The sequence below is a fragment of the Macaca fascicularis genome, chromosome 3 (assembly GCF_037993035.2).
Source record: "Macaca fascicularis isolate 582-1 chromosome 3, T2T-MFA8v1.1".
Lineage (NCBI taxonomy): Eukaryota > Metazoa > Chordata > Mammalia > Primates > Cercopithecidae > Macaca > Macaca fascicularis.
Window position 1 is genome coordinate 169640597 of NC_088377.1, and position 25893 is coordinate 169666489.

General features: G+C 43.6%; 1 protein-coding gene across 1 annotated transcript in view; it reads left to right on the forward strand.

Annotated features, from left to right (window-relative positions):
• SND1 (staphylococcal nuclease and tudor domain containing 1) overlaps window positions 1-25893 on the forward strand; it is a 438973-nt gene that overhangs the window by 313138 nt on the left and 99942 nt on the right. The window contains exon 16 of the mRNA XM_005550684.4: window positions 21989-22098. Within this exon, the coding sequence (XP_005550741.1) occupies window positions 21989-22098 (110 nt within the window). The remainder of the gene's footprint in view (window positions 1-21988; window positions 22099-25893) is intronic.

A 25893-nucleotide genomic window follows, 5' to 3' on the forward strand; every position in this document is an offset into this window, starting at 1 on the left:
AGGAAAAGCCATTTCCACAATAGTAGGAAGTTAGATTTCCGTAAAGTGGGGTGAATTATAAAATAGTCCACTTTTTACTCTTCTAGCTCCCATTGAGTTTCTTTTTGTAAGGTTTGACTAGACGTCGACAGAGGGAAGAAGAATGCTGGGATAATGGTTCTCAGATCACAATTTAAACTAACACCAAATCTGATTGATATTGTGAAATGTTGTGTTCATATAGTTTGCACACAGAGAGTCTGAATAATTACCTTTTTCAATGTCTAAGAAATTATAACAGAATTTGTTGGAGGAAAGAGTGCATAGATGCGGTTGTGTTTCACAAAGCTAGTTCCTTTTCTGACTTAGAAGCAAGAGTAGCAGGAAGACTCTGTCTTGTGCTCTCTCAAGCATAACACAATGGATCCAACATCTCCTGAACCTGGGCTGTGGTTCTCAGAAGAAACTCAAGGGCCCTGCCAGGGCGCATATAGTTTGTTTTTGTCTCCAACTCCCCAAATCCATGGCTTCCTTCTATTGTAAACATCTGGAGCAGCATCAGCAACCTCCCCCACAGTTGTGCTTGGGGGTGATTGTATAGTCCTCTGGGCAGCTTTTACTCAGTCTTTACGACTCAGCTCCATCCAGAGTTGCCTCCTGCACGTCCTTCTCTACCTCCTCTGTGTTCACCCGCCATCTTTTGCTGCCTCTGTTACTGCCTAGTCCACTACCTACTAACTGTTCCTTTGCCTGGAGTTAGTTGGTGGTGGGTAGCTGGGTTCTGAGTCCTGAGGAAGAGGATTACAGTAGAATGTACGTTTCTCTGGTTAGTCGTTGCGAATGCCTTGAACCTGGGAAGGGAAGAGGGTATATCAAGCTGCTTCCACCACATATCCAAGCAGAACCAGCTAGCCCGCTTTCTGTCCCCTCTAACGCTAGTGCAGTAACGTGCTGTATGGGAAGAAGTAAATGATTTAATAGACAGATGCCTGGTTTCTGATCCTGGCTCCGTTCCCTCATACACAAAATGAGAAAGTTGTACAAAGATAATCAAGGGTCCCTTAAGAACTCCAGCTTTAGGCCGGGCACTATGGCTCACGCCTGTAATCCCAGCACTTTGAGAGGCCGAGGCAGACAGATCACAAGGTCAGGAGATCGAGACCATCCTGGCTAACATGGTGAAACCCCGTCTCTTCTAAAAATACAAAAAATTAGCCAGGCATGGTGGCAGGTGCCTGTAGTCCCAGCTACTCTGGAGGCTGAAGCAGGAGAATGGCGTGAACCCAGGAGGTGGAGCTTGCAGTGAGCTGAGATCACGCCACTGCACTCCAGCCTGGGAGACAGAGCAAGACTCTGTGTCAAAAAAAAAAAAAAAAAAAAAAAAAAAAAACAAAAAAAAGACAATTTCAGCTTTGGAAATTCAGTGATATATTCCCTTTTGAGGGATGCACTTTACTGTATTCATTTCACATGTGAATTTTAGAATCACAGGAACAGGTTCAAATTCCGGATATGCCGTTTATAATCTGTGTCATCTAGGACAAGTTGCTTAACCTATCTTTGCGTTAGTTTCTCTTCTATAAATTAGAGTTTCTCTAAGTATTAAATAGCATGATACCTTTATTTAAAAAGTGCTTGATCCACTGCCCTATGCAGCAGAAGAGTAATTTCACATTGTAGTCATTATTGTTATGTGAGTTTCTTCTCCAGTAGTCTCTGTAGTCACTTGTTATACTTTAAAAAACTTTTAATTATATGTGAACTTAGTTTTCATAATACAGCTATTTCCTCTGTTTTTTTAAAGTCCATCATAGTCTATCAGATTATCTGTTCACTCGGGAAAAGACATCTAAAAACAGAATTCCTTCGGATAAATCAGGTAACCTAAGTAATATAAAGTGCATTCAACCTGAACTGACAGGATACAGTGGAAAGAACAATTGCCTGTCAAAAGATAGGGTTTATAAGCTGTATTTTATTGCCAAGTTGTCATGTGACCTTGTATAAGTCATTGAACTTCTCTTATTTCCAGTAACATCCTCTGTGAAAAGGAGGAGTCTGGACTCGATTTCTAAGGTTCTTTCTCCAGCTGTAACATTTTGTGATTCTATGAATGCTTAGGTGATACATGAAGATGCCTTTAAGTTCTTTGTGTCACAGAATGGTAGTCAAATACACATATTTTCCAGGTCCTTTATATATGAACTTGTATGAAAGTGTATCACAGTCTCTCATTTTCTGTTGAGCACTTGCTGTTAATCCCTTTTGTTTTATCTTCGTAACTTTAACCCCTGATACTTGCCTGATTGAATCTTTGTATGTTTGTTCTCTCATGTGATACGTATGTTAAATACATACATCTGCAATGCCTTCACCTCAGCTGTTAATAAAAATCCTGAGTAGGGCCAGGTATGGTGGCTCATGCCTATAATCCCAGCACTTTGGGAGGCCTGGGTGAGAGGATCACTTGACCCCAGGAGTTTGAGACCAGCCTGGGCAACAAAGTGAGACCCTGTCTCTACAAATAAATAAATAAATGTTTTAAAAAATAAAAATCCTGATAAGCCCCGGTGTGGATTGCCATCACCTGATCATTTTCACAGGACCACAAGAGCAGTGAATTCAAATACTCAGATTTATTCATTCCTTCAACAATCTTTAGTGAGCTTCATCCCAGCCCCAAGCCACCCTTTGCAGATTGTTTTGCTGGAGTTCAACACAGAGTTATTTCGATGTCACTTTTCCCTGTGGCTCAGTTTCTTTGCTGTTAGGGGTGGTCACCAACCATTTTACAAATCTTAGAAGGCTATATAGGCTTTCTCCCTAGAAAATGCCAGATAGATGAGGAAAGAAAAAGGTTTGTAACCAGCAAAGGCAGGAGAAAGGACCGTGAAAAGGCGTCGTCATTCAAAAGGATAAATATTTTATTATGGCTGTCATGTCTGCTAGAAGAGGGACAGTGGTTAAAGGTAAGTTTGGAAAGTCAGATACCCGAGTCTTAGAAGGGCCTTGTGTCTGTGCAAGGTTGTTTAGATTGCACCACATAGATCAGTTGTTGGTGACGTTGAGTTTTAGACATTCTCAGTAAATAATGAATCTGAAGAGTACAAGGTAATCTTCTCTTCAGAAAATACATACAAAGATGTTCATATAATTGCACTGGGTTTACAAACAGCAGCCTCTCTCCCCCAAGCCCAGTCTTGACCCCTAGTTTAGGAACTCCTAAGGTAGGTTATCAGAAGCAATGAAAGATGAGTGATATGTTGTCATTAAAATAACTTTAGGTGTGACTTATATACAATAAAGTACACAAGTCGTAAGTATACAGCTTGCTGAATTATTGTCTCACTTTGTCACCCAGGCTACAGTGCAGTGGTGTGATCTCAGCTCACTGCCTCTCAGCCTCTGCCTCCTGGGTTCAAGTGATTCTCCTGCCTCATCCTCCCAAGTAACTGGGATTACAGGCGCATGCCACCACGCCCAGCTAATTTTTTTGTTTTTTGTTTTTTTTAGTAGAGACCAGATTTTACCATGTTGCCCAGACTGGTCTCGAACTCCTGAGCTCAGACCACCCGCCTCGGCCTCCCAAAGTGCTAGGATTACAGGCGTGAGCCACCACACCTGGCCAGCTTACTAAATTTTTATATATGAACATAATTTCAAGTAACCACCATACATGAAGATATGAAGTATTTCTAACACTCCACAGGGTCCCTCCTGGTGCTCCCCTCAAAGATAACCAGTATCCTTTCCAACCTCTCTCATCATAGATTAGTTTTGCCTAGTTGTTGGGGTTTTTTTGCGGGGGGAGTGGGGGGGGTTATTTTGTTGAGACAGAGCCTTGCACTGTCACCAAGCTGGAGTGCAGTAGCACAATCTCGGCTCACCACAGCCTCTGCCTCCCAAGCTCAAGTGATCCTCCTGCCTCAGCCTCCCAAGTAGCTGGGACTATAGGTTCAAGTCACCATGCTAATTTTTATATTTTTTATAGAGACGGGGTTTCACCATGTTCACCAGGCTGGTCTCAAGATCCTGGGATCAAGTGATCCCCTGTCTTGGCCTCGTGAAGTGCTGGGATTACAGGTGTGAGCCACAGCACCTGGCCCTATCTTTGAACTTCAGAAATGGAATCACAATCTGAATTTACCTTTACTTTTTTTTTTTTTTTTTCTTTTTTTTCCTGAGACGAGTCTCGCTCTGTCGCCCGGGGGCCCGATATCGCCTTGCCGCAAGCTCTGCCCTCTGGGCTCAAGCAATTAACCAACCTCAGCCTCTCTAGTAGCTGGGATTACAGATGTGCACTACCACACCGGCTAATTTTTGTATTTTTAGTAGAGACAGGGTTTCGCCATGTTGGCCAAGCTGGTCTCGAACTCCTGACCTCAAGAGATCCACCTGTCTCGGCCTCCCAAAGTGCTGGGATTACAGGCGTGAGCCACCGCGCCTGTCCAGTTTACCCAACTGTTGTCTGTGAGATTCATCCATGTTACTGGATGTAGCAGAAAGTCATCTTTTTTCATTGCGTTATGTAATTTTCAAAGATCCCTTTGACCGCAGTATGGAGACAAGATTGGAGAGGGCCCAAATGAGGTAAGGAAGTCTGGCTGGGAGGTGGTTGCCATGTGTCTGAGAAGAGGTGTGCAGCCTGCTTAGGCTGCAGAGTGGGAATGAAGAGGAAGGAGCAGCCCTGTTTAAGGAGGCTTTAAACCTGGTTGGCGCTTTAATAGTAGAGCATGAGGAAGAGAGAGGTCAGTTTTCTGGCTTGTTAATAACACAAGGTTTGATGAGGTCAGTTTTGACAGCTTGGATGTTAGATGGCTGTGAGTGTTTGAAGGTCCAGATGAATTCAATAGAAACGTCAGAAATGGAGATTAAAACTTTGAGAGTCATCAGCTTATAGTGGAATTGGAAGCACAGAGAGCAAATGATTGCCTAGGGACTGGATTTGGAGTGGGAAGCAACTAAGAACAGACCGTTATGATGTTCGGAGGCTTCAGAACTGTCAGAAAAACGGATCTGACAGCAGAGACTTAGATTGAGAAGAGGTAGGAAGGGCACTCGGAGGAAGGGCGAACAAAGCAGCCAAGCCAAGGGCAGAGGAGTGGGTTAGAACTGCCAATGTCAATGATTTGGGAAGAGGAGGCTTTGAAGCTACCTGAGGTGAGGTGGTCTCTAACATCTCTCCTCTTCCCAGCCACCCCCATTCACTGCTCCTGTTTGCCGACCTCATTCTTTTGGTTCTGCTCTACTGATAGCTTTGTACTGTGTCATATCTATGTGTGTGCCTATCTTCCACACTGACCTGTGTGCATTCTTGAAGGACAGACACCGTGTTACTCCCTCTTCTCATTCCTTTCCAAAATTTAGCAGAGCAGACTTTTTATGTAGCAAATAGTCACTATGTCCAAATTGCCTTTGTTTCTAAAACAGCCCTGAATTGAGGGGCCTTCCCTGGCCTGACCACCTGAACCTCTATGGGGGCTGTCTTGCTAAGGAAGCTTGTGCACAGCCTGGCTAGGTGCCTGCCTTTTGTCAGGGGACAGGGGGATTGAAAACCCAGCTCTGCAGAGTCTCAGTAGCAGCAGACAGTACTGCCTCTCTGGGAGTGCTACTGTCTTCCAGCAAACTAGGTGGCTTCTTCACTTACATAAGATGTGTGTGTTCTGGCAGGGAAGAGCTGCCTGAGTGAGTGTTTAGCAAAAATGATTTGTGTGGAGTTATTTTGAGACCCCAGGGAAGGGAATGGCAGCCAAAGCCTGCAGTATTTTAAACCACATCACTCATCTACAAAGATTTAATACGATACAGCATCTCAGCTAGAATATTGGTGAAAGGGAAGTAAGAATGTTAGGGTCCCATCAGATTATAAATGCCCGTTATCTCCAAGGTGAATTTGGAGTGGTTTGGATCAAACTTGGTACCTGAAGGTTCGTTCATGCTCCTTCCTTGATCTTGTCTGCCCTGGAAATACCAAGTGGAAGACAGAGTTGCTTGCTGGGGGCTTGGCCTGGGCTCCCTTTGAAGCAACGATTTCATTGCCCTCTCTCATTCACTACCTTGGGAGCCAGTTGGTTTCCAAGGAGATACAGAAATGAACCCACTTTTTATGCCGGTCCAAAATACTGACATTATTTAGGTGATTGAGCTTCTTCAGATTCCAGGCTGTCTAGGAGAATTCCCCTTCCAAAGCATTCACCTTTCCTTCTGACTCAGGCATGAACAGCTGTCTGCTAAGGGTGGGTGAATTCGAGAATATGGGATTTTCCAGTTTAGTGACATTAGGGGAGACAGCCTCCATATGAAACACTTCTCTTGTTTTTGTTTTTCTCTTGGCTTTTAGGCTGTGAAATTTGCCTCACTGCTCCCCCGCCCTTTTGCTGACAGCTGTCCTCTTTGCCATTCAGGAACTGGTGTCTCCCTAGGATGGCTGACTGAGATAGAAAAGTCCATCTTCTTTTGTCCCCTGGGTCTTGAGTTGTATTGCTGAAGAGCATCTTGTGCTGGGAGATCTAATTGCCTTCTAACCTGGGGGGATCCATTTGGGCCAGAGAGCATCCAGGCACTTTGTAAATTGCAGAGGGAGTTACCCAAAGAGAAAAAGCCCTATTTGTGACTGGCCACTTGATTTTGTTTTATATTTTTAGAGGACATACAATTACTTTAATGATAAAAACTATGAAAACCAAAACATATTGTTACACAAAAGAGGCATACACAAACCATACAGCTTTTCAGACTCCCCAAATTTCCCTACAAGGACGTGCAGCTCATCGTTTTTCCATTAATTTAGGCGTTTTTGAGCAGGCCTCTTGTATACACCCCAATATTGAGTTGAATGTAGTAGGGACACACTCAGGAGAAGCATTACGTGTGTGTGTGTGTGTGTGTGTGTGTTTAAGAGAGATTGACCCCCCCCTCTGCTTGCACCCCGGAGCAGCCAGCAATCAGAGTAAAAGGCTTCAGCTAAGTTTCTTTCTGCTTGTGATACTAGACAAGAATGGCCTGACAGAGAGCAGGGCTAAGATATAATGGAGAGGGAACAAGGAACCAAAGTGAGTGAAAGGTACAAACAAGCCAGCATCTACCAAAGTCTGCAGGATGGACAAGGGGAGCAGAGCAGGCAGCCAGCCTGGAGCTTTGGAAGACACATGAAGGGTGTGAGACTGGCAGATCACTGCAGAAGGGTCGGCTCCTCTCTTTTGCCCTGGCATGAGATTTTCTTCGGTGTGCTGTGCCGAGCACGCTACCCCGTTCTTCTCTCTGCTCTGCTCCACTGTGACACCCCCACAGAGGTGCTCATGGCTGTCAGTAGGCAGGTCCGGCCCCATTCAGCATTCTTCCTGCATTCTTCCCAAATTCCAGTTTCTGATTTGGGTCATTGTGACAGTTGCTATGACCCACCATGGGCTTATAAATGAGAGTTCAGCCCTCAGAGATGGCCACTGTGGTTTCCTCAGCCCCTCCTCCTCCACCTTCTTCTCCTTTCCTCTCTTATTCCCCACCCTCTTTCCTTGGGTGAGTGAGCACAGACAAGTGCACAAGCATACACACACACACACACACACACACCCCCCGTTGGTTGTCACAGGCACCAGGAACTCTGGTCGGGGAATGTGCTTGGTGTGGAGAGCTGTGTTCAGGAAGTTTCCTCCTCCTGTCCATAATCACTCCTCGCCACTCCTCCCCTGCCCCACCCTTATTAGAAATCCTGATTTCTGGCAAGCTTCCCATCCTGGTGCTGTCCTTCTTTCGTGCAGAGCACACTGGAGCAGCTTTCCTCTCCCTGGAAGACAGGCACAGCCTGATGGCACAGGTTAATACCTCCTGCATGGCTGCAAAAACAAAAACCGGATGCGGGTCTGTTGAGTACCTAATATGCTCCCTCACTGCCCTTCCTCTTTTCAACTGAAGCAATGTGAACTGCGTCCAGCATCACAGTTCAAATCCTGGTGCTTTGGTGCACTGTTGCCGCACTGTGATAGAGGCTAAAAAGCCTCAACTGAGTGCACTGCTGTGCCCTGTCCACTGGCCACAGTGGTGACTGAAATAGTCATGTCTGCAGTGTTGCATCAGTGGAAAGTAAAGGATACAGAAGTCCTTTTTCTTTCCCTCAGGTCTCCCTAATAGGGAAAGTCATCACTTCAGTAGAACAATCTTTCCCTGAATTCTGCAAAGTGAATTCTGGGCAGTGGTTTGGATTTGCTGTTCCTTTTGATCCCTGAGAGCCCAGTGAATGAGAGAAGGAAATGAATAGACTGCTTGCCACAACACCACCCGGGTCTCCACAGTGCCTGGGGCTGCTGCTGAGAGACAGAGAATGAAAGCTGGAATGGAGGCCGTGGAGGCAGGAAACCTTTGCCGGGACAGGCTCCACCTCCCCCACATGGTGTCTTGAGGGCTTCCCATTTCCTTCAGTCTGGGGATTCCGCCCTGCCCGCCCCACACTAACGGAGCTGTCTCTGGCTGCAGCATGTTGCCTGGAGGAAAAGTCCAACTCTGCCTGGCCACACAGAGAGAAGACTGATATGCAGTCTCTCCACACCCCTCCCCCATTTATCCAACAAAGCAGCGCATTTCTCTGGGAACGCTTCCAGAGTCCGCTTTCAACAGTGCAGAAAAAGGGATGCTCCCTGTTGCACACTCCACCACCCCCATTGGACCTTTTTAATTAAATCAACTAGAAAGATATTTTCAGTTTGAAGATTCACTTCATCTTATGTAGGTTTAAAGAAGAAAAAGAGTAGAATGGTAGGAAATCAAAACTCACGTCTCATGAGGACCTTAGAAATGTTCAGCCCAGAGAAAATAAGACATGAGAATGAGAAGAAATAGATGTTGCAAGTCTCTTCAAATATTTGAAAAGGTGTCAAATGGGTAATGCATGTTTTAAATGGTCCGAAGGAATTGGACCAGATCTTAGAAGGCCTAGAATGTCAGATTGCGTTCTGATTTTGTTTGGAAGCAAATAAAAAAAAAATAAGAAGCAGAACATTGTGTTTTAGGAAGATTAATCTGGTAGCTGTGTGTATAAAGAGTAAGTATAGGGAAAAATCGAGGGCAGGCACAGGTAGATCAGAAGATTCTTGGCCACAAGTAAGAAGAGCCTGACAAACAGAGGTATGTTGAAGATTGAGAGGAATAACTATAGAAGGGGAAATAATGGAATCAAGTGGATGTAGCAATCATTGGGTTATGGGGATAGAGTAGGGAAGAAGATAAGAGAGGTTTTCAGCCCAGGAGGATGGTAGTGCTGGAACCAGAATGGGGAACTCTGGAAGAGGAGGAGGTGACAGAGGTTTGGGAGGAAGATTAGTTTGGTTTTAGGACACGTTGAGTTTGAGGTCTTGGCAGGACATCCAAAGGGAGATGTGGGCAGTTGTTAGATGTTTGGCAGTTGGGTATAGAGCCAGGATTACATGTCTGAGTTCTGCATGATCACGGTGATAGAGAAGGTAGGAATGGATAGACCTGCCAAAGGATAGTGCAGAGAGAAATAAAGGGCTGCAGTACATGACTGAAGGCAACAGTAAGAAACAAAACAAGCAGCCAGAGAGATAGGACACCTAGAAGAAAGAAGCAACAAGAAGGAAAAGATCTCAGGGGTTGGCGCTTAGTGATAAATACCATAGAACAATCTAGTAGGACTTCTAACTATCATTTAGTTGAAAGACAAAGTCTAAGGACAACATCTTAGGAGCAAAGGGCTTCTTCACAAGAAGTCTAATGGTGAACAGATTGGTCAGGAAGTGGAGAGAAGCAGTTACAATGAAGAACAAAGAGTAGCAACTGTGGCATTTTCAAGGTTTGAGCTTATGGAGAGTATGTTTTGAATGGGGAAATATGCATCTGTGGGAGGAGAGTGGGAATAAAATAGAATGATCAGAAGTACAGGAAAGTGGACATTCATAGAACAGGGCTCAGGAGAGAAAGGTTGAGGGCACATACCTGCAGTTAATGTCAGCTGCCTCTGGCTGTTTCCCCTAAGCCATGTTTTCATTCCTTTTACCTTCTAGGTCACATGACCATAAGGTTTTTTAAGTATTATTTTTATTTATTATAATTTAACATATCTTATGCTGTCACCTGTACTGATAACTCAACATCAAGTTGAGTTACCCTGTACTATCAGGTTCAAGTGATTCTCCTGCCCCAGCCTGCCGAGTAGCTGGGATTACTGGCGCACACCACCCGCCTGGCCAATATTTGTATTTTTAGTAGAGGTGGGGTTTCACCACGTTGGCCTTGAACTCCTGACCTCAGGTGATCTTCCCACCTCGGCCTCCCAAAGTGCTGGGATTACAGACGTGAGCCACCACGCCCAGCCGCCTATATTTTTTTTAAACCACCATGCAACAGGCTTCAGAGCACATTGGCATACTTTTTCTAGAAAGGGCCACATAGTAAATATCTTAGTCTTTGTGGGCCTTATGGTCTCTGTTACACATGCTCATGGTACAACTGTAGCCCTGTACCATGAAAGCAGTCATAGACAGCAAATACATGTGGCCGTGTTCTAATAAGACTTCATTTATTGACACTGAAATTTGAATTTCATAGTCATCACATTGTTGGAAATAAATTTTCGGTGATGCAAAAGAAATAGCACTCAAACATAAATTTTCTCAGCAAGGCAATTTTACTTCTATAGAAGGGTGCGACGCACGGATGGAGCAATGACGAGAGGACACCTGAACAAGGGAGGAGAAGGGGCAGGTAGCCCCTATTGCTGTGTCGTTCCCCTATTGGCTAGGGTTGGACCGCACAGTCTAAGCTAATTCTGGCTGGCCATTTTAAAGAGCGCAGGGGTAGGAGCCGGAGTGGCGGGGTGAGTAGTTTGGTGGGAAGAGCAGTTACAGAACAGGTGACTCTGGATGCATAAGAACAGAGCAGGTGACCAAGGATGACTAAGGTCAGAGCAGGTGATAGAGGCTAGGAGGGGCTTGTTTACTGAAACTAGGGACAAGGAGATGTAAAGAAAGAGGAAGTTAAACTTTAAAATGAAGAACAAAGAACAGGGGAGCTGAACGTACTGATACATTGGTTCTTCGGGGAGGATCTCAGAACTCATTGTACTTAACAATTTAGAGGCTGAAACCTTTGAAGAGAAATTTATTGTATCCTACAACATGTCACAAATATTCTTCTTTTGATTTTTTAACCATTCAAAAATACAAAAATCATTCTTAGCTCACGAGCTGTACAAAATCAGTGGGCAGACTTAGTCTTTAGGAAGTTGTCTGCTGTTCCCTGCTTTAGGGTATGGTAACTATGGGTATGGTAAAAAAATAACTATAGCGTTTGGTAAAAAGTAAATAGATAAATAAGGCAAATGCCATTCTTGACCCACGGCTGGCCCAGGATCCAAACTACTCTGGACAGGATGTTTGTAGCTTGGCCTGTGCTCTTGGAGAACCTTGACTTTTCACAATTCCTTTCCCTTTTGCTTGCTTCCCCCCCCCCCCCACCCTTCCTTTTTCTTTAAAGTAAAGTTGGTGAGGTGAAAGGCTCTTGCTAAGAGTTTCTCAGCCCAGAGGTTTTTTTTTTTTTATTCATTTTCTTTGGTTCTTTCTTAAGTGTTAATATTCCTGACACTAGCTGTTTTTTCCTCCCCATCCTACTGTAGGCTGAGTATACTAATCTCTAGACATTTGGAATTCACTTGCCTCAGGAGGAGGAGCTCAGAGCAATTTTGAGTGAAAGCTCAAAAAAGGCAATAGTTTAGAAGTACTCTCCACACATCTCAGAACCATTTTGTTCAAATAAAACAGTTTGGTCTAGAAAAAGTCACTCTAAATTTATGCAAGTAAGTAGCTTTTACATTTGGCTGCCAGGTGTGTGCCAGAATACTTTATGGAAGCGTCGACTTGCAAGATCCATAGGGGTATTTCCTGTGGCTTTCTCTTCACCTTGTAGCAAATCTCTAGCAGCCTGGACAGTAGATTCAAATTTTTCTCTTTATCCATTAACATGGAATAAAAAAGACCAAGAATAGGAACCTTTGGTGCCAAAAATCAAAAGGGGGAAAAATATATTTTATTTGATTTAAAGATAAAGTCCTATTGCTTTCAAATAAGTCGGAAGAAATAAAAGTTGAGGTTCTCATAGAAACCAACTCCTCCTTGCTCACACATAGCATTTGTGCCTGTTAGAGGCTGTCTGCACAGTGCCACTGTGTTACATAAAAGCTTGAGCCATGTAGGAGCTTTCTTGTCATTCAGAAGACTACAGCTCTAGCTTTTGACCTCAGATACTTTGTTTTCTGTGAATTTGTTAATGAAGGTATGAGGTTGTTTTGATATGGATAATAAAGAGAAATCCAGGGGGGGAAAAAAAAAAAAAAAAACATTTGAAAGACACAGATCTCTCCCATGCCCAGTTGTTCTTTCTGCTAGTAGCTGGCGGTGACATTATTGCAGCTGCTGCTTATAGCAATCCCGAAAAATGAACATGGGCATTGGGAAGCAGACAGCCTGCTATCTCCAGTCCCCTTCCCAAACACACCCCCAGAGACAGCCTGGCAGGGTGGTTTACGGCCTGCTCTTGGGATGCCACAGGAAAGGAAAGGCCTCGTTAATCAGTGAGAGGTTTTTTTTTTCCCCCTTAAAAATCATCGTTTTCAGATCTTGCTCTGCAATGGGGAGAATTATAAAAGGTTATTCCCATGCTGGCCTGATTGTTATCTTCTGTACCAGCTCCATCTAAAAATGCTTTTTTTCCATTTGGGAGAGTTTGTCTGTTGTCTAAAACTAACAATAAATCAAATTCGGTGAAGCTGGTTTTGTACCTTGCCTGGCTAGACTGAGAGCAAGATATTCAGTATAAGGCCTCTAAGTCATCCCCTCCTTGCCTCTTCCACTGACTGTGGTCAGTGATTGAGTATTTAATACACATTTACCTTTAAGTCCTGAGAATAAGCAGTACTAGAATTCCTCATCAATACTCCACATGTTAACTCATACGCATCCAGAACTCTTGGAAAAGCAGGTTGTTGTAACAGGTTTGGTGTATCTGTTTTTGCTAGATTTTCTCCTCTCTGGCATTCATGTAGCAAACTGAATTATTGAGCATCTCCTGTTTGCCAAATACCGGGGATGTAGAGAGAACTGGCATATCCCTTACCTCAAATGACTGTAGAATAGGGATCTATCATTAACAGGCAAACAACTATTATGACTTGTATCAGAAACTCAAGGCATGTTTAACAGCCAAGCACCACACTTCCTGTCTGTAGATGCTTCGCTTCTCTTCCCCTTCCTTTCTTCAAAGAGAGCTGCAGTTTCCATTGCATTGTGAAGACTTGGTTTTCTTGTTCCTATTCCAAATTAACTTCAGTACCTGGTCTTTCAACAAATGCATCAAACATTACAAAATCCGAACAACCTAATAAAAGTCTATCCTAAAAAACTGGAGCTGTGACTAAAAACAGCTTCAGTCTCAGCTTCTGCCCAGTTCTGACTCCCCTGACTACAATTACCTGAGGTATTTGATCCCTTTTAATTAGGATCCCTTCATTCTTCTTTTATCCCTTTATTCTGATCATTGAAAGAGCTTTAGCAGTGACATGTTCCAAAATTGGCCCACAAGATGCTACCTCCCCTGAGGTAACAAAGTAGGGGTTTAGAGAACAAGGGAGAGAATAAAGAATTTGAGAAAATGCAAAATCCTTGTTTTACTTTTAAACTTTTTAGTACAAACTGTAGCCTCATGAAGAACAAACTCTTAGGAACCAACTGGTCTGCCATTTCCCTTTTTCTTTGGGCCGTTTTAGGAACATGGAAATATACGCCCTAAGTGAGATGATGTGCAGTTTTCAATAGTGAACTGATTCATTGACAGCGTTTGCAACCTGAGTCCTCCATATTATTTCTACTTTAAAGCTTATGAGCAAGAAGTACAAGTTTTTGGTGTATGAGCTATTACAGGTCTGAGAAGCAATGGCATGAACTGATTTGGCTTTGTATGTTACTTAAGTGATAACTACGTTCCTTAAAATTAGGCAGATGGTCTGTCTGACTCTACCTTTCATGTTGATGGTTAAAAGTTCTTGATTTTTTTCTTGATACTTAAGGAGGGGATACCTATCTATATATTGTTAGTGCTGAAGAATTTTTGAAATCGTCCTGGACAGACTTAAAAGTGTTGCTTTTCTCAGCCTTTATATGGAGTTTAAGTATCTACAGTCTATGTGTAGTGGAGCTTTTTACAATTTTTTTTTTTTTTTGGTGGGGAGAAAGGTGGTATGGGAAAGTATAGAAATGGAACTAATTGAGTCTAGGGGTAAAAATCTGCTGGGAGCCTGTGGATTATAAATCGAGTAGCTCCAGCAGCAGGTACTCAGGCAGAGGTATAGGAGTGCAGTCAGTGGGACAAGAAGCTTGTTTTAGTGTTCCTTCTGTGTCTTGTCCATGACATTGACTCCAGGGTACCAAGTGCAGTCTATAGAAAGGAGAGGTGTCCATAGTTTCCTATCTGGAAAACTTTTACAGCATTCCTGCCTGGGGTCTTAGAGACTAGGAAGGAAGATGAAAACTAGATGAGATATTCCTGTTCCTCTCCCCACTGTCCGCCCCCCACATCTGCACTGAGCCCTCCTTTATCTGCTAGCTAGGTATGTGGCTAGGTAGATAAACCCTGTTTTGTTGTGAAATTTCCATCAAAACTGCCATTTTGTCTCCCCCATCATTTGATCAACAAAAATTGTGTTGAAATTTCAGGGACCATTATTTAAAGCAGAGATATTGAATATTCAATATTAAATAATATTGAATATTATTAATTTGTCTAAATATATAAAATAAAATCACAATTCACTGGCCTGGGCTCCTCACTGTAAGCAGAGGACTGCACTCAGTGACCATCTTTCAGCTTTAAGACTGAATAACATTTTCCCTTCCATTGGGAAACTTATTTATATCCCAGTAGTCATCCCCACACTAAGTTTCTCCGACATGGTGTCCAGATTTTCTTTCCCCTAATAATTACATCCCCTGTTTTCAGGCTAGGCATTCTCCCTCCTTTCTTGTATTTACACCTTTCAAATATTTGCAGATTGTTATCGTGTCACCCTCTTAGTCACCGCTTAGCCAAGCTGTACAAATTTAGCACCTTTTATCTTCCCTTTAGAGGCAGGTCTCCACGCCCCTGAGTCATTTTCCCCTGCTCTCTTTAAGTGTGCTCCAGTTTTCTGCATTTCCATGTGGCCACATAACTTTCCTAGAACTGAACATAGGTCATGAGTGAGAATTGTTTTCCTCCTTTGGTGTGTCAGAAGCTAAACATTTCTGCTGTGCTCCAGCTCAGGTCTCTCTGACATAGCTGGTCAGTGTTGACCACTTCAACTCTGTAGTTAAACCACGTTCTCCAAATGTGCCAATTTAAAGACAAGTGGGGTAAAAGGGTGTAGCTATGCTATATTTTTTTTTAATCTTTGAAGTGTTATGTAACCATGGGAAGGTGGGATGTATGTAGTTAATGGATTCTGTTGGCCGCTTTCCTGGTATTTGCATAAAACACCTCTGTTCTCCAGGTGCGTCAGACTAAACCTCATCTCAGGTCTGCACCCTGACAGTTCATCAACCATCTCTTTCTCTGTGTGTTTACATTTTTCAGAACTATTTTTCACTAATATTCATTCAACATTTATTGAGGTTCTCCAATGCCACTGTGTGCTACATAGTATATTGAGTGCTGGAAAGATTAAAATCTGAATATGACACAGTGCCTGCCCTAAGATGCACTGTTCTTGTTTTTGTTTTAGTTTGGTTGATAGTACCAGATCCTCACAGATTGGCTTACAGTGTCAGTGAGGGGAGAGAGCAGAGGAATATCCATGAAAATCTAATAGGAGCCTAGGTAGGGTCAGGTGTCACAGATCCTGGAACTTGGGGTGATTCTGAGTCTGAGATTACTCCAGAGACCTCACTGTAGATCTCCAGTGTTAATGCCACCAGTTCGTCCTCTCTGCTTATGGCCTCCTTCCTCTGGCTCCTGCTGGGCTTTTGTTTTAAACACTGCTCAGTTCAAATTCCAGAAAGAGACTCTTATTGCCTTACCTGGCATCTGCCATTTCTGTTTGAATAGAGCTGTTTTTCCTGTTGCTGGCAAGACTGCACATTTGCTACCCTTGAAGCTGCTACAGCACCACTCCCTCCCTCTCTGCCATTTCCCACCTTCTGTGCTGACTTCCCATTCCCAGCTTGTGGTGTGGGGAGAGAACAGAGGCCCAAGGCTGTCTGCTTAGTGAGGGATGTGTCCTGTTAAGCCCCGCGATTGACTTGTCCACTGCATTCTGCCAGTAGCTTCCTAGCCACACATGCATCTGCCTAATATAATCCAATTATCTATCATGTACTATTTCTTTTCTTTTTTTCTTTTTTTTTCTTTTTTTTTTTTTTTTTTTTGAGAAAGAGTCTTGCTGTTTCACCCAGGCTAGAGTGCAATGGTGCAGTCTCAGCTCACTGCAACCTCCACCTCTGGAATTCAAGCGATTCTCCTGCCTCAGCCTCCTGAGTAGCTGGCCCTACAGGCGTGCACCACCACACCCTGCCAATTTTTCTATTTTTAGTAGAGGCAGGGTTTCACCATGTTGGCCAGGCTGGTCTCAAACTCCTGTCCTCAAGTGATCCACCTGCCTTGGCCTCCCAGAGTGCTGGGATTACAGGCTTGAGCCACTGCACCCGGCCATGTACTATTTCTTAACATTCTGCAACATATAGGCCAGATGGCAAATCCAGTCACCAATAACATACCTTTTACAATAGTAGAGGAAAATAATCTTTTCCTAGCTGGTAATTAACTTCATGAGCGCAAAGTGTTTTCATCATTGAATCCTCATCTTCCACAACAATCCTTATCTTCCTGGCCCAGAGTAGACATCGGCAAGTATTAGTTAAATGGAGAGTGGAGGTCTGCTAGGTAAGCTGGTGAATTTTTCAGTGTCCCCCGTGGACAGAAAGCAGGTCCTGTATGCCTCCTGTGCCACTGTGATGTCTGATGCAGTAGTGAGAACACAGTGGGCATGCAGTAGACACCGTTGACTAATCCTTCAAACTGTTTTTTGTTTCCACTTGAGTTTTGTCTCCTTCAGCTAATGCCTGGTCTCTTATTGGCAGAGTAAGTGCCATTGGGAAGTTGTCACATACTTCTAGCCAAGACCGATTTGTCACACTTCCCTTAGCTCCCACTGCCCAATAAAGGAAAAAGTGAACACATTTTGAGTCCTGAGGCTTAGTTATCATAAAACTCGACAAAGAGTGTAAAATACTCAGAGCAATACATAAGTTTCACATAGCCATCAACAGAATCTCTTACAGAGCCCATTATCTTGTTATGAACAAGAATGCGTATTCTTGTTCCAAAGCTGACTGACCAGAGTGTTTGTGTTAATTGACCTAGTTAGCCTATGTCTCTAAATGTCTAATTTTTTTAATAGAATGATTGCTCCATAGCCCAGCATTTTAAGTTTGATATTTGTACTCCATGAGTCAAGGCTTGGGTGAGGAATCCCAAAACGGCATAACCAAAATGGTAAGATTTTGTGTCCAGATAATGCAAGGCCTTATCCTTCATTTTATAAACAGATGAGGCCTGGATAAGTTTAATATTCTATCAGTGGCAGAGCAGAATCCAGAATCATGATGTGCTGATGGCTAGCAATGAATTTTCTCTTCCTAAACTATACAAAGTCAGGCAGAAACCTCTTCTTACTTGATTTTATTTCATTTTATTTTGTTTTGTTTTGTTTCAGATAGCCATGGTCAACCATTCATATCCCAGAAAGTCTAGAAAAGGTGTGAAAAATAATGAGTTTTTGCTTATAGGCAGATGGACTTACAGAGTTTGAAAGAGGTCAGGAGCAGCAGCCACATGGAGCAGGAGGTGGGGCAGGCATTTGTCTTACCTGCCTCTCCTGTACCTGCCCTTGTGGAAGTCAGTTAAATCCCACCATGGGGGATCTGTCTTTGTTCTGGCACACCCCATAATAGGGAAGGAAAATGCTCAGGAATTTGGGGAATTTTTTTTTTAGGTGTAGTGTTCTGTCTTGTTTTGTGTTTACTAAAACAAAATAGTTTGTGTCTTAAAGGCTTGTATCAGAGGTAAGCTTGGCACTTCACTTGCACCTGTGGCATTTGAGGTACAGCTGAGTTGTTCATATATCTTTATCAGCAGGCAGCACTGCAGTGGTATGTTATCAGAAAAGACAGCTATTAGTGGTAACATGCAGAATCCAGCCAGGCACTTCCTCAACTGGCTGGGGAGAACTTCTGCAGCTCCAGTGATATCTCACTTCATATTTACAGTCCAAGGCCCTGTGTGGCTTGGGACCGCTCCGTTGCTGCCTGTCAGCCTGCCCAGCTGAGCATCAGCAGCCTTGGGTTTGCTTTCTTAGAACCCAACTTTCTTTCCCTTTATCTGTTTTCTTTAACTTTTTTTTTAACGTCCATTTTATTGCATCACCAGCCCAGCAGCGCAGGCGTTGTTTGAGAGAAGGTGCAGCATGGGACTTGCTCCCTGAGCTCTTGGGAGAGGAGGGCACAGCATAACTCTGCTTGCTGCCAGCATGTGGCTTCACCTGGCTTTCAGCAGCAACGATAACTGACTTTTTGGCTTCAGAATGTTAACATTTGTGTGGTCTCCTTTCTATCAGTGGACAGCATATTTTTTGCTCTGTTCCTTGGTCCCTTAGTATACAAAAGCAAGTCTAGAAACTTGATAAACCCTCAGTTGGAGCACTTTTTTAACTCTGCAAGAAAGCCAGCAGGACCTGCCCCGTCCTTCCATCCTTCTGTCTTTACACCTCAGTCAATACCAGTGTTTTTCAAACTGAGTATTTGTCCCACTCGAGGTTTTAAATCAATTCAGTGTCATAGCCATCTTGGTTTTTTCCTTAATCAAATGGTGAACAGAAGAGAGACTGTCAGTATAACATATATAGTCAAGATTAACCATTGTTTTGTGGAAACATAATAATTGCTAAGCTGGCCTCCAATAAAAATAACCCCCCAAATAAATAAATAAATACATAAATACTGTTCTGCAAAAGGTAATATCAAGATGGCAGAGAAGGAAACCTCAGGAAATGGTCTTCCTGCCTAAACAATTGCACGGCAGAATCTGCCTGATGTGACTATTTTGAAACTCTGGAGTCTGTTGAAGGCTTCTTACTTCCAGTGTTTGTCGACAGGTGTCTGTACCCATATTTAAATGTGTATGTGGGTCGTAGTAAGAATAAAAAGTTTGAAAAATGCCCATCTACAGTATCTTCTATCTGTAGATGTAGCTTGGCTCAGCAAATTTCTGATACTCAGACATTCAGATATCATAAAGCCTGTCCTGCTGTCCTGGCCCTGACTTTGTACCTTAGTCTGGGAATAGACTCTGCCTCTGCCTGATGGGAATGGATGTGAATGGATGTTTACTTATTTCCACTTGAAAAAGGGCACAGAAGCACCCTACTTCAGCTTCCTACGCTTGTGCGCTGGAGCTCAACTGCTGGGAAGTGGACTAGCAACATAACAAATGCCCTTCTTTGCCTTTGTGTCTACATAGAGTGGTTGGGATTTGGTTTCCACAGGCCCAAAGGACTATCTCATGAAAAATGTTTTGAATATATTTCTGCTTGATTTGTTTAATTCCCTGGTCCACTGAGCCATCATGTTTTCTCAATTTAATCACTTGGTGGTCTCCGGGATTCAGGGGAGCTACTGCAATCTCTGTAGCCTGACCAACCTGGTGAGATTTCAGAATACCAAGAGAGTGACAGAGGAGTAGAGTGATACTCAATAAGTGAAGCTCAGAAATCTTTTGTGCCCTCATAGTGAAAATTCAACCCCTTAGTTCCTGCTGCCCAGTGTGGTACCCTAGCTACATCCCAGTTCATAGCAGCCCCACCCAGCAGCGCCCCAGTCCTGTCCTGCCCAAATGGCTGCTAAGAGTCAGAAACAAACTGAACACTTGTTTTAGCATTATGCCTGTTTCTGCAACAATGCTTTTTCTCTGGTTATGTGGCAAGATTGTTCAATGGAATTGTTTATTTTTCTCTCTGATGATTTTGTTCTTGCTTAGTTTGCAGATATAAAAATAAAAGTGTTTTGGCTATTGATGTAAAAAACATGGGCCATCTTTCATTCCATTTTTCTCTAGCCTCATCTCTCCCTGCAGGGTTAATCTCAGGCTCCTTGGCTCATGAGTTTATTGCTATCTTTTACAAAAATACATTCCACCCCTCCCTTGCAGGCCGGCACTGAAGTGCCAGGAATGAGGCACCCTGGTGATCTTCCTAGCCATGTGACACTTGGGTGGGGTCTTCATCTATCCTATCTTTTCAAGGGTGGCAGAATGGTCCTTGCTATCACCTCAAGCTGCTCTCCTGTGGCAGTCTTTCTCCTGGCCTAGCATTTTATTTGATATGGGGTATTCCATTTGTGAGGCCTTGGGGCTCAGAGAGAAAGCTCCATTCTTCATCTTCGGAAAGCCCAATATATAGCCTATTCCCTTCCTTCTGAGCTTTGTCATCTTGAATCAATGCCCTGGCCAGAAACATGAGCAGCACCTAGCTTTATTCATACATAGAGATGTACCTTCTGTCGTAGCAGCAGTGGGACCTTGTCTCCCCCAAGCAGGTGTTTGCCATCACCGAGACACCCTGCTTCTGCTGCCCCTATGCCAGATCTCTTGTACATTCCCTTGAGGCTGTTTGTAAATAAAAGGTAGCACCTCTTAGTTCTGCCTTACTGCAGCAGGAGAGATCACCAGTGATTCAGAGACACACATACTCCATGCATCCTCCCCCAGATCTTCATCATTTTCGTTTCCTGTGTCTCTAGCCCAGTTCCACTTTTTGTGAAATTATGTCTGTAATTATATAGCGTCATTATAGCTACAGTGCGAATTTTTCTGAAATATTTGTAAGTCTCAGGTATCAAAGTATAGCATATTTCATGGTCTGTCACAGAGGACCACTGTTAGTGGTAAATATACTTGCAAAACTAACGGGTTGACTCAAAGAAAGAAAAGGCAGTCTCATTTGGTTAGTGAGCACTTTGTACAGAATCCTGGGGTTAGATACAAAAAAAGTTTGAAGGATAGGATTCTGTCTTCAGGAACAGGTTGGTTATGGGGGTCAAAGAGGATTTTGAGGTTTTGAGCACGGGAATTGCTAAGAGTGATGATAACGATACAGATAATATTAATAATAGGATAAATTGAACCTCTCCATGTGGCAGGCATCGTTCTAAATAATCTCTCCTAGTTCACACTGCAACCTTAAGTGGATATATTATAATATCTGTTTTACAAGTAGGGAAACTGAGACTTTCTGAGTAATTTGGCTAAGGTCGCACAGCTAATAAGTGATACAGTTGGGATGTGAAGCTGGGTTTCTTTGGCTCTGGGCACCTAATATTTCATCAGTATTCTAAGGTGTTTTGCTTTTCTTTCTGTCTCTCATTCTGAATGAAAAGCCGATGATACTATTGTCCAAAATACACCCAGAGTTGAGAGGGGAGGCTTATTTGAAAAGTGACACCGAATTAACACTTTTGAATTTGGTGTAAAAGTCAGACAGCAAGGAGAAAATGTCCAGGAGTCAGTGAGAATGGCACTTAGGAGGCAGAATGGCTGGGATATCAGTAGGTGAGGGAGCCATTTCTGTACGAGATGGCTCAAGCTGCGAGACTGTGGGACCATCAGTTGGAACAGTGCAGGATGAGGAGTTCTTGCTTATCTTACTTGGAAGGCTCCTTGCCCCATGTGCTCTTGATAATTCCCGGATGCCATGGCTGAGAGCCCCTATCCATTGGTTCTGCTGTGATAGTGTTGGTTTTTTCCACCTGGAGAGAACTAAACCCCTCCTCCACTTCTCCCATTACCTCTGTCTTCGTCTCAGATAGAATGGATGGAAGTTAGATTTAACGCCTGCTTCATTGGAGGTGTCAGGGGACCGTCCTTATTGGACAGCAAGCCTAGTGGGCACCTTTTCATCACAGATTCTCCTTTTCTCCTGACGCAGGCATTGAATGCCCCAGAGGAGCCCGAAACCTCCCAGGCTTGGTGCAGGAAGGAGAGCCCTTCAGCGAGGAAGCTACACTTTTCACCAAGGAACTGGTGCTGCAGCGAGAGGTAGGACACCTTCCTGTTGCTTCTTCTGTGAGGAGGGGTGACAAAATAAGGCTCCCTTGGTCTGCCATGTCAGAGATCAGTCTGTTGCTTTTTCCACTGCTCAGCCTTGCACATCCATAATCCATTCTTGTGTCTGCCCACATCTTATTTCCCTGAGCCCTGCTTCATTGGCCAGCCACCCCCAAATTGCTCCCCTCCACTGGTGGCCTGGGATGTGTGGTGAACACCAGGCCAGCCCAGCCAGGCTCCTGATGCAGAGAGCTTACATCTTTGCATTCTTCCTCCTTGGTGAATTAGCCTGAGCTGCCTGCCTCCAGCTGGATTTAGAAGCTTGACTAACCCTGTCAGGGGCCAATTTTCTTTGAACATTTATTTGTATCTTTGAGTAATTGCATTTTCTGTAGCAGGTTTTCTGACTTAATTTAATTGTATTTCTGTTTCTGCCTGTTGGGCTGGCTCTTGCACGCAGGAGTTAGGATCTCAGCTGCTGTGGTGCCCTTCTACCTGCTAATTTTGCTCAAGCCTTTGTCAACAGATCCATCTTCTTTCCAGGAGGATACCAGCCATTTGTCCTGCTAGGTGGGCACAAGAAAGGAGCAGTGGGGAGGTGTGCTTGGCTCAGCCTTAGGATTTTTAGATCTGCCATTGTCCCCATTTCTTTTACAATCATCTATAGGGTCCCTCCAGCTTTCATAATACTCACAGAGGTACAAGGTTCTAGGGTCCTAGAGGCTGTCTCTCTAATGAGTCTTTGTAGATCTTTGAGAGCAGATGCGTGGACTTCTTTAGGATGCTTAGTGATAAAAATACCTGTTTATAAGCTTCAGCTTCTCAAGCTGATTTGAATTGCTAAGAAATACATGATGCGTGAGAGAACAAGAGAACACGCCAGTCCGAGATGCTTATGTTGGACTATCCTGGCCTTGAGAGAAGTGTTGGTTGCCACCTCTTGGATATTTCTTTAGTGCTTGCCTTCTTATTTTGTAGAAGAAAGTGGAGTGGCCAAACAAATCCTGAATTCTCAGTTCCATTTCCCAAACATCAGCTACAACATCTGCTTTGTTGGCTGTCCGTACAATGATTGGGAGATTGGGGGGCTTAATTGTGTCATCAGATTCACAGTGCCCTCCATTTCATTTTTTGTGAAGATGTTTTTGTTAAGATGCTTATGAAGATGCTTGCCAAGTAAAAATCCTTATATTGACATGGAAGGTGCTTCCCCCTCTCCTGTTTTGTAATTACACAATGCTGCCTGAATTTTTATCAATTAAAAATAACCCCGTGCAAGAGAAGTATTTCAAAAATCCAAACACTCCAGTTGTCTATAAGTGCCTGTTGCAATTTTTGAAGTGGCCCAGGGATTAAGTGGATGGGGCAGATATTGTAGAATTTCCCTCTAATTTTGGATAATGAACTGCAAAGTAACTACGTTGGTAAAAGCAGCTGAGTCTGTTCAAATTCATAACTTAAAGACATTGCCAAGGATGCAGCAACAGATTTTTGTTTGTCTGTTGTGCTTCGGATGGAGGAAGGAAATTCCTTCATTGGATTGCCCAAGGCATTGGTTGGTGGCATTCTCATCATTTGCTAAGTCAAACTTCTCACCATCATTTGTCTTCCTACATCATTGTCTCCTAAAGTTTCTTTCCCTTTCTTTTTCAACTGTCTTTTTCCCAGCCACCTTTCTTCTTGATCATGTTTCTGGCCCACTGATGAGATCCAGAAGTGCAAGGGGGTCAAAGAGAATACTGATCACTAAAAAGAGTGAGTGGCCCAAAGCTCTTTTACGCTCCCATGGTTATTGCGACCTCACCTTTGTCTTATATTTGCTAATACTTGACTGTTAAAAAAAATTTTTTTTCTCCAGTTTTCTTTGGGGAAACTCTTTGGTGCTCTTGGCATGTAATTGAGTTTGCAGATCCAGAGTTGATCTTTCTTGATTATAGTGGCCCAATCTTTCATATCCCTAGGTTGAGGGTCTCAATAAGAACCTTTCTGCATTTTCTTAACTACTTATATGATTACTTGGGCTGGCCATTTTGAAAGTTCTTTACACTGAGAAAATGTGAGTATTCCCTAAACTATGAATAATTCAAAAATCTGACTAAAAGATCCGGTCATAGCCTACTGTTCTGAACATTTCCTTTATATTATGTATGAAAACTGTTTTCTGAACAGTGTAGGAATGGAGAGGTTTGTGTTTTGTTACAGGCTTATTCATTTACTTTTACCTATGTAGTACCTCCATTTTTATTTCATAAGTTGTCCTGGGGAATGCTTCTCTTTGTCCTACTCCCCCCACCCCACAAAGATCTAGCAGAAGAGGAATGTCCCAGGACATTGGTACTCCTAGATGCAGAGGTCCTTCCCACCACCCTCAGTGGAAGTCCTGAGCAATGCATGGATGCCTGAGTGTGGGCCCGTGACCTCCCACCTCATGCAGCTCTTACCTTCCCGGCAGCCTCTATCTTGCCCACAGGGCATGACAGTGCAGGAACTCTCCTGGAGCTGAGCCACTGCTAGGATGGCTGCAGTTAAACTGGTTTTTTGCACCTTTTACCTGTTCCCTTGATCATGAGTTTTAGCTCTGATAACCAGGCATTTTGAAGATGTGATTGTCCTTGGCCCTGCCCCATCCCTTCCCTTTAAAGTTTTAAATTTTTTTTGTATCTTTTCTTTGGCCAGAATTTCTCTGTCCCCTGCATGCTTTCCTCGGTTATCATAAATCTGCATTATCCTAGGAAAGATGAAGCCCACAAATTTTAGGATTTCAAAGTACTTCCTGGGCCCCTTTGTGTGATCCGACAAAGGCCAGGTCATCAGGTTGGACTTCCCTATGTGAAACCATAAACTGACCTGAGAAAGATACAGAGGGGAGAGGAGCTGTGTAATGGTAACTGCCCCAGGCCAGCCTTCTGCCAGGCAGAGAACAGGAAGCTGGCATGCAGAGTGTCTGGCACTGGTAAAATTACACCATGTTTATAAGTGCATCATCCTGGCTTTAGGTGGGCCGTGCAGGAATTCCTGCCTGAATTATAGTCTTTCCATCTCATATCTTCATGTGGAGCCCTCAAGCTTTAGACAAGTCTTTTATCTCTGTTTTCAGGTGGCTCCCATTATCTTGAGACCTCATAATGCTGCTTTCCTTAAATTTGTTTTACAGTGACGCACAGAGTCAGCACAGAGCTACTCACATTTCTGGCCACCACTCAGCTCCATTATCTTGACTTCTCTCCTGCCCCCTTACATTGCATTTCTTCTTTTACACCACCATTTTACATGTTGCTCCTCCTTAGCCATTGGTTCCTATTGGCTTTTGTTCTGTTACCTGAGTTGGAAATCTGGGAGGACGGTTCCAACTCAGTGGTCTGGGCATTCTGGTGCTGCCAGCCCCAGGGCAGGAAGAACAATAAATGAGACACTGTGCCATTACCTGCTTCTCTGACCTTGAAGCACAAAGCAGCCAGGGAACTCTCAAATGACGATCACTTTTACTCAAAAAAAAAAAAAACAACGGTAAATTCAGTCTTTCTTTCTAGCCTGACTCCGCTGGTATTTAGGACGGGTGGGCAAATCTGTGCCACTGCCAGTTTTTACAATAAAGTTTCACTGAAACACAGCCATGCTAATTCTGTTTTTTTGTTGTTGTTGTTTTGTTTGTTTGTTTGAGATGGAGTCTCGCTCTGTCGCCCAGGCTGGAGTGCAGGGGCGCGATCTCAGCTCACTGCAACCTCCACCTTCTGGGTTCAAGCAATTCTCCTGCCTCAACCTCCCAAGTAACTAGGATTACAGGAA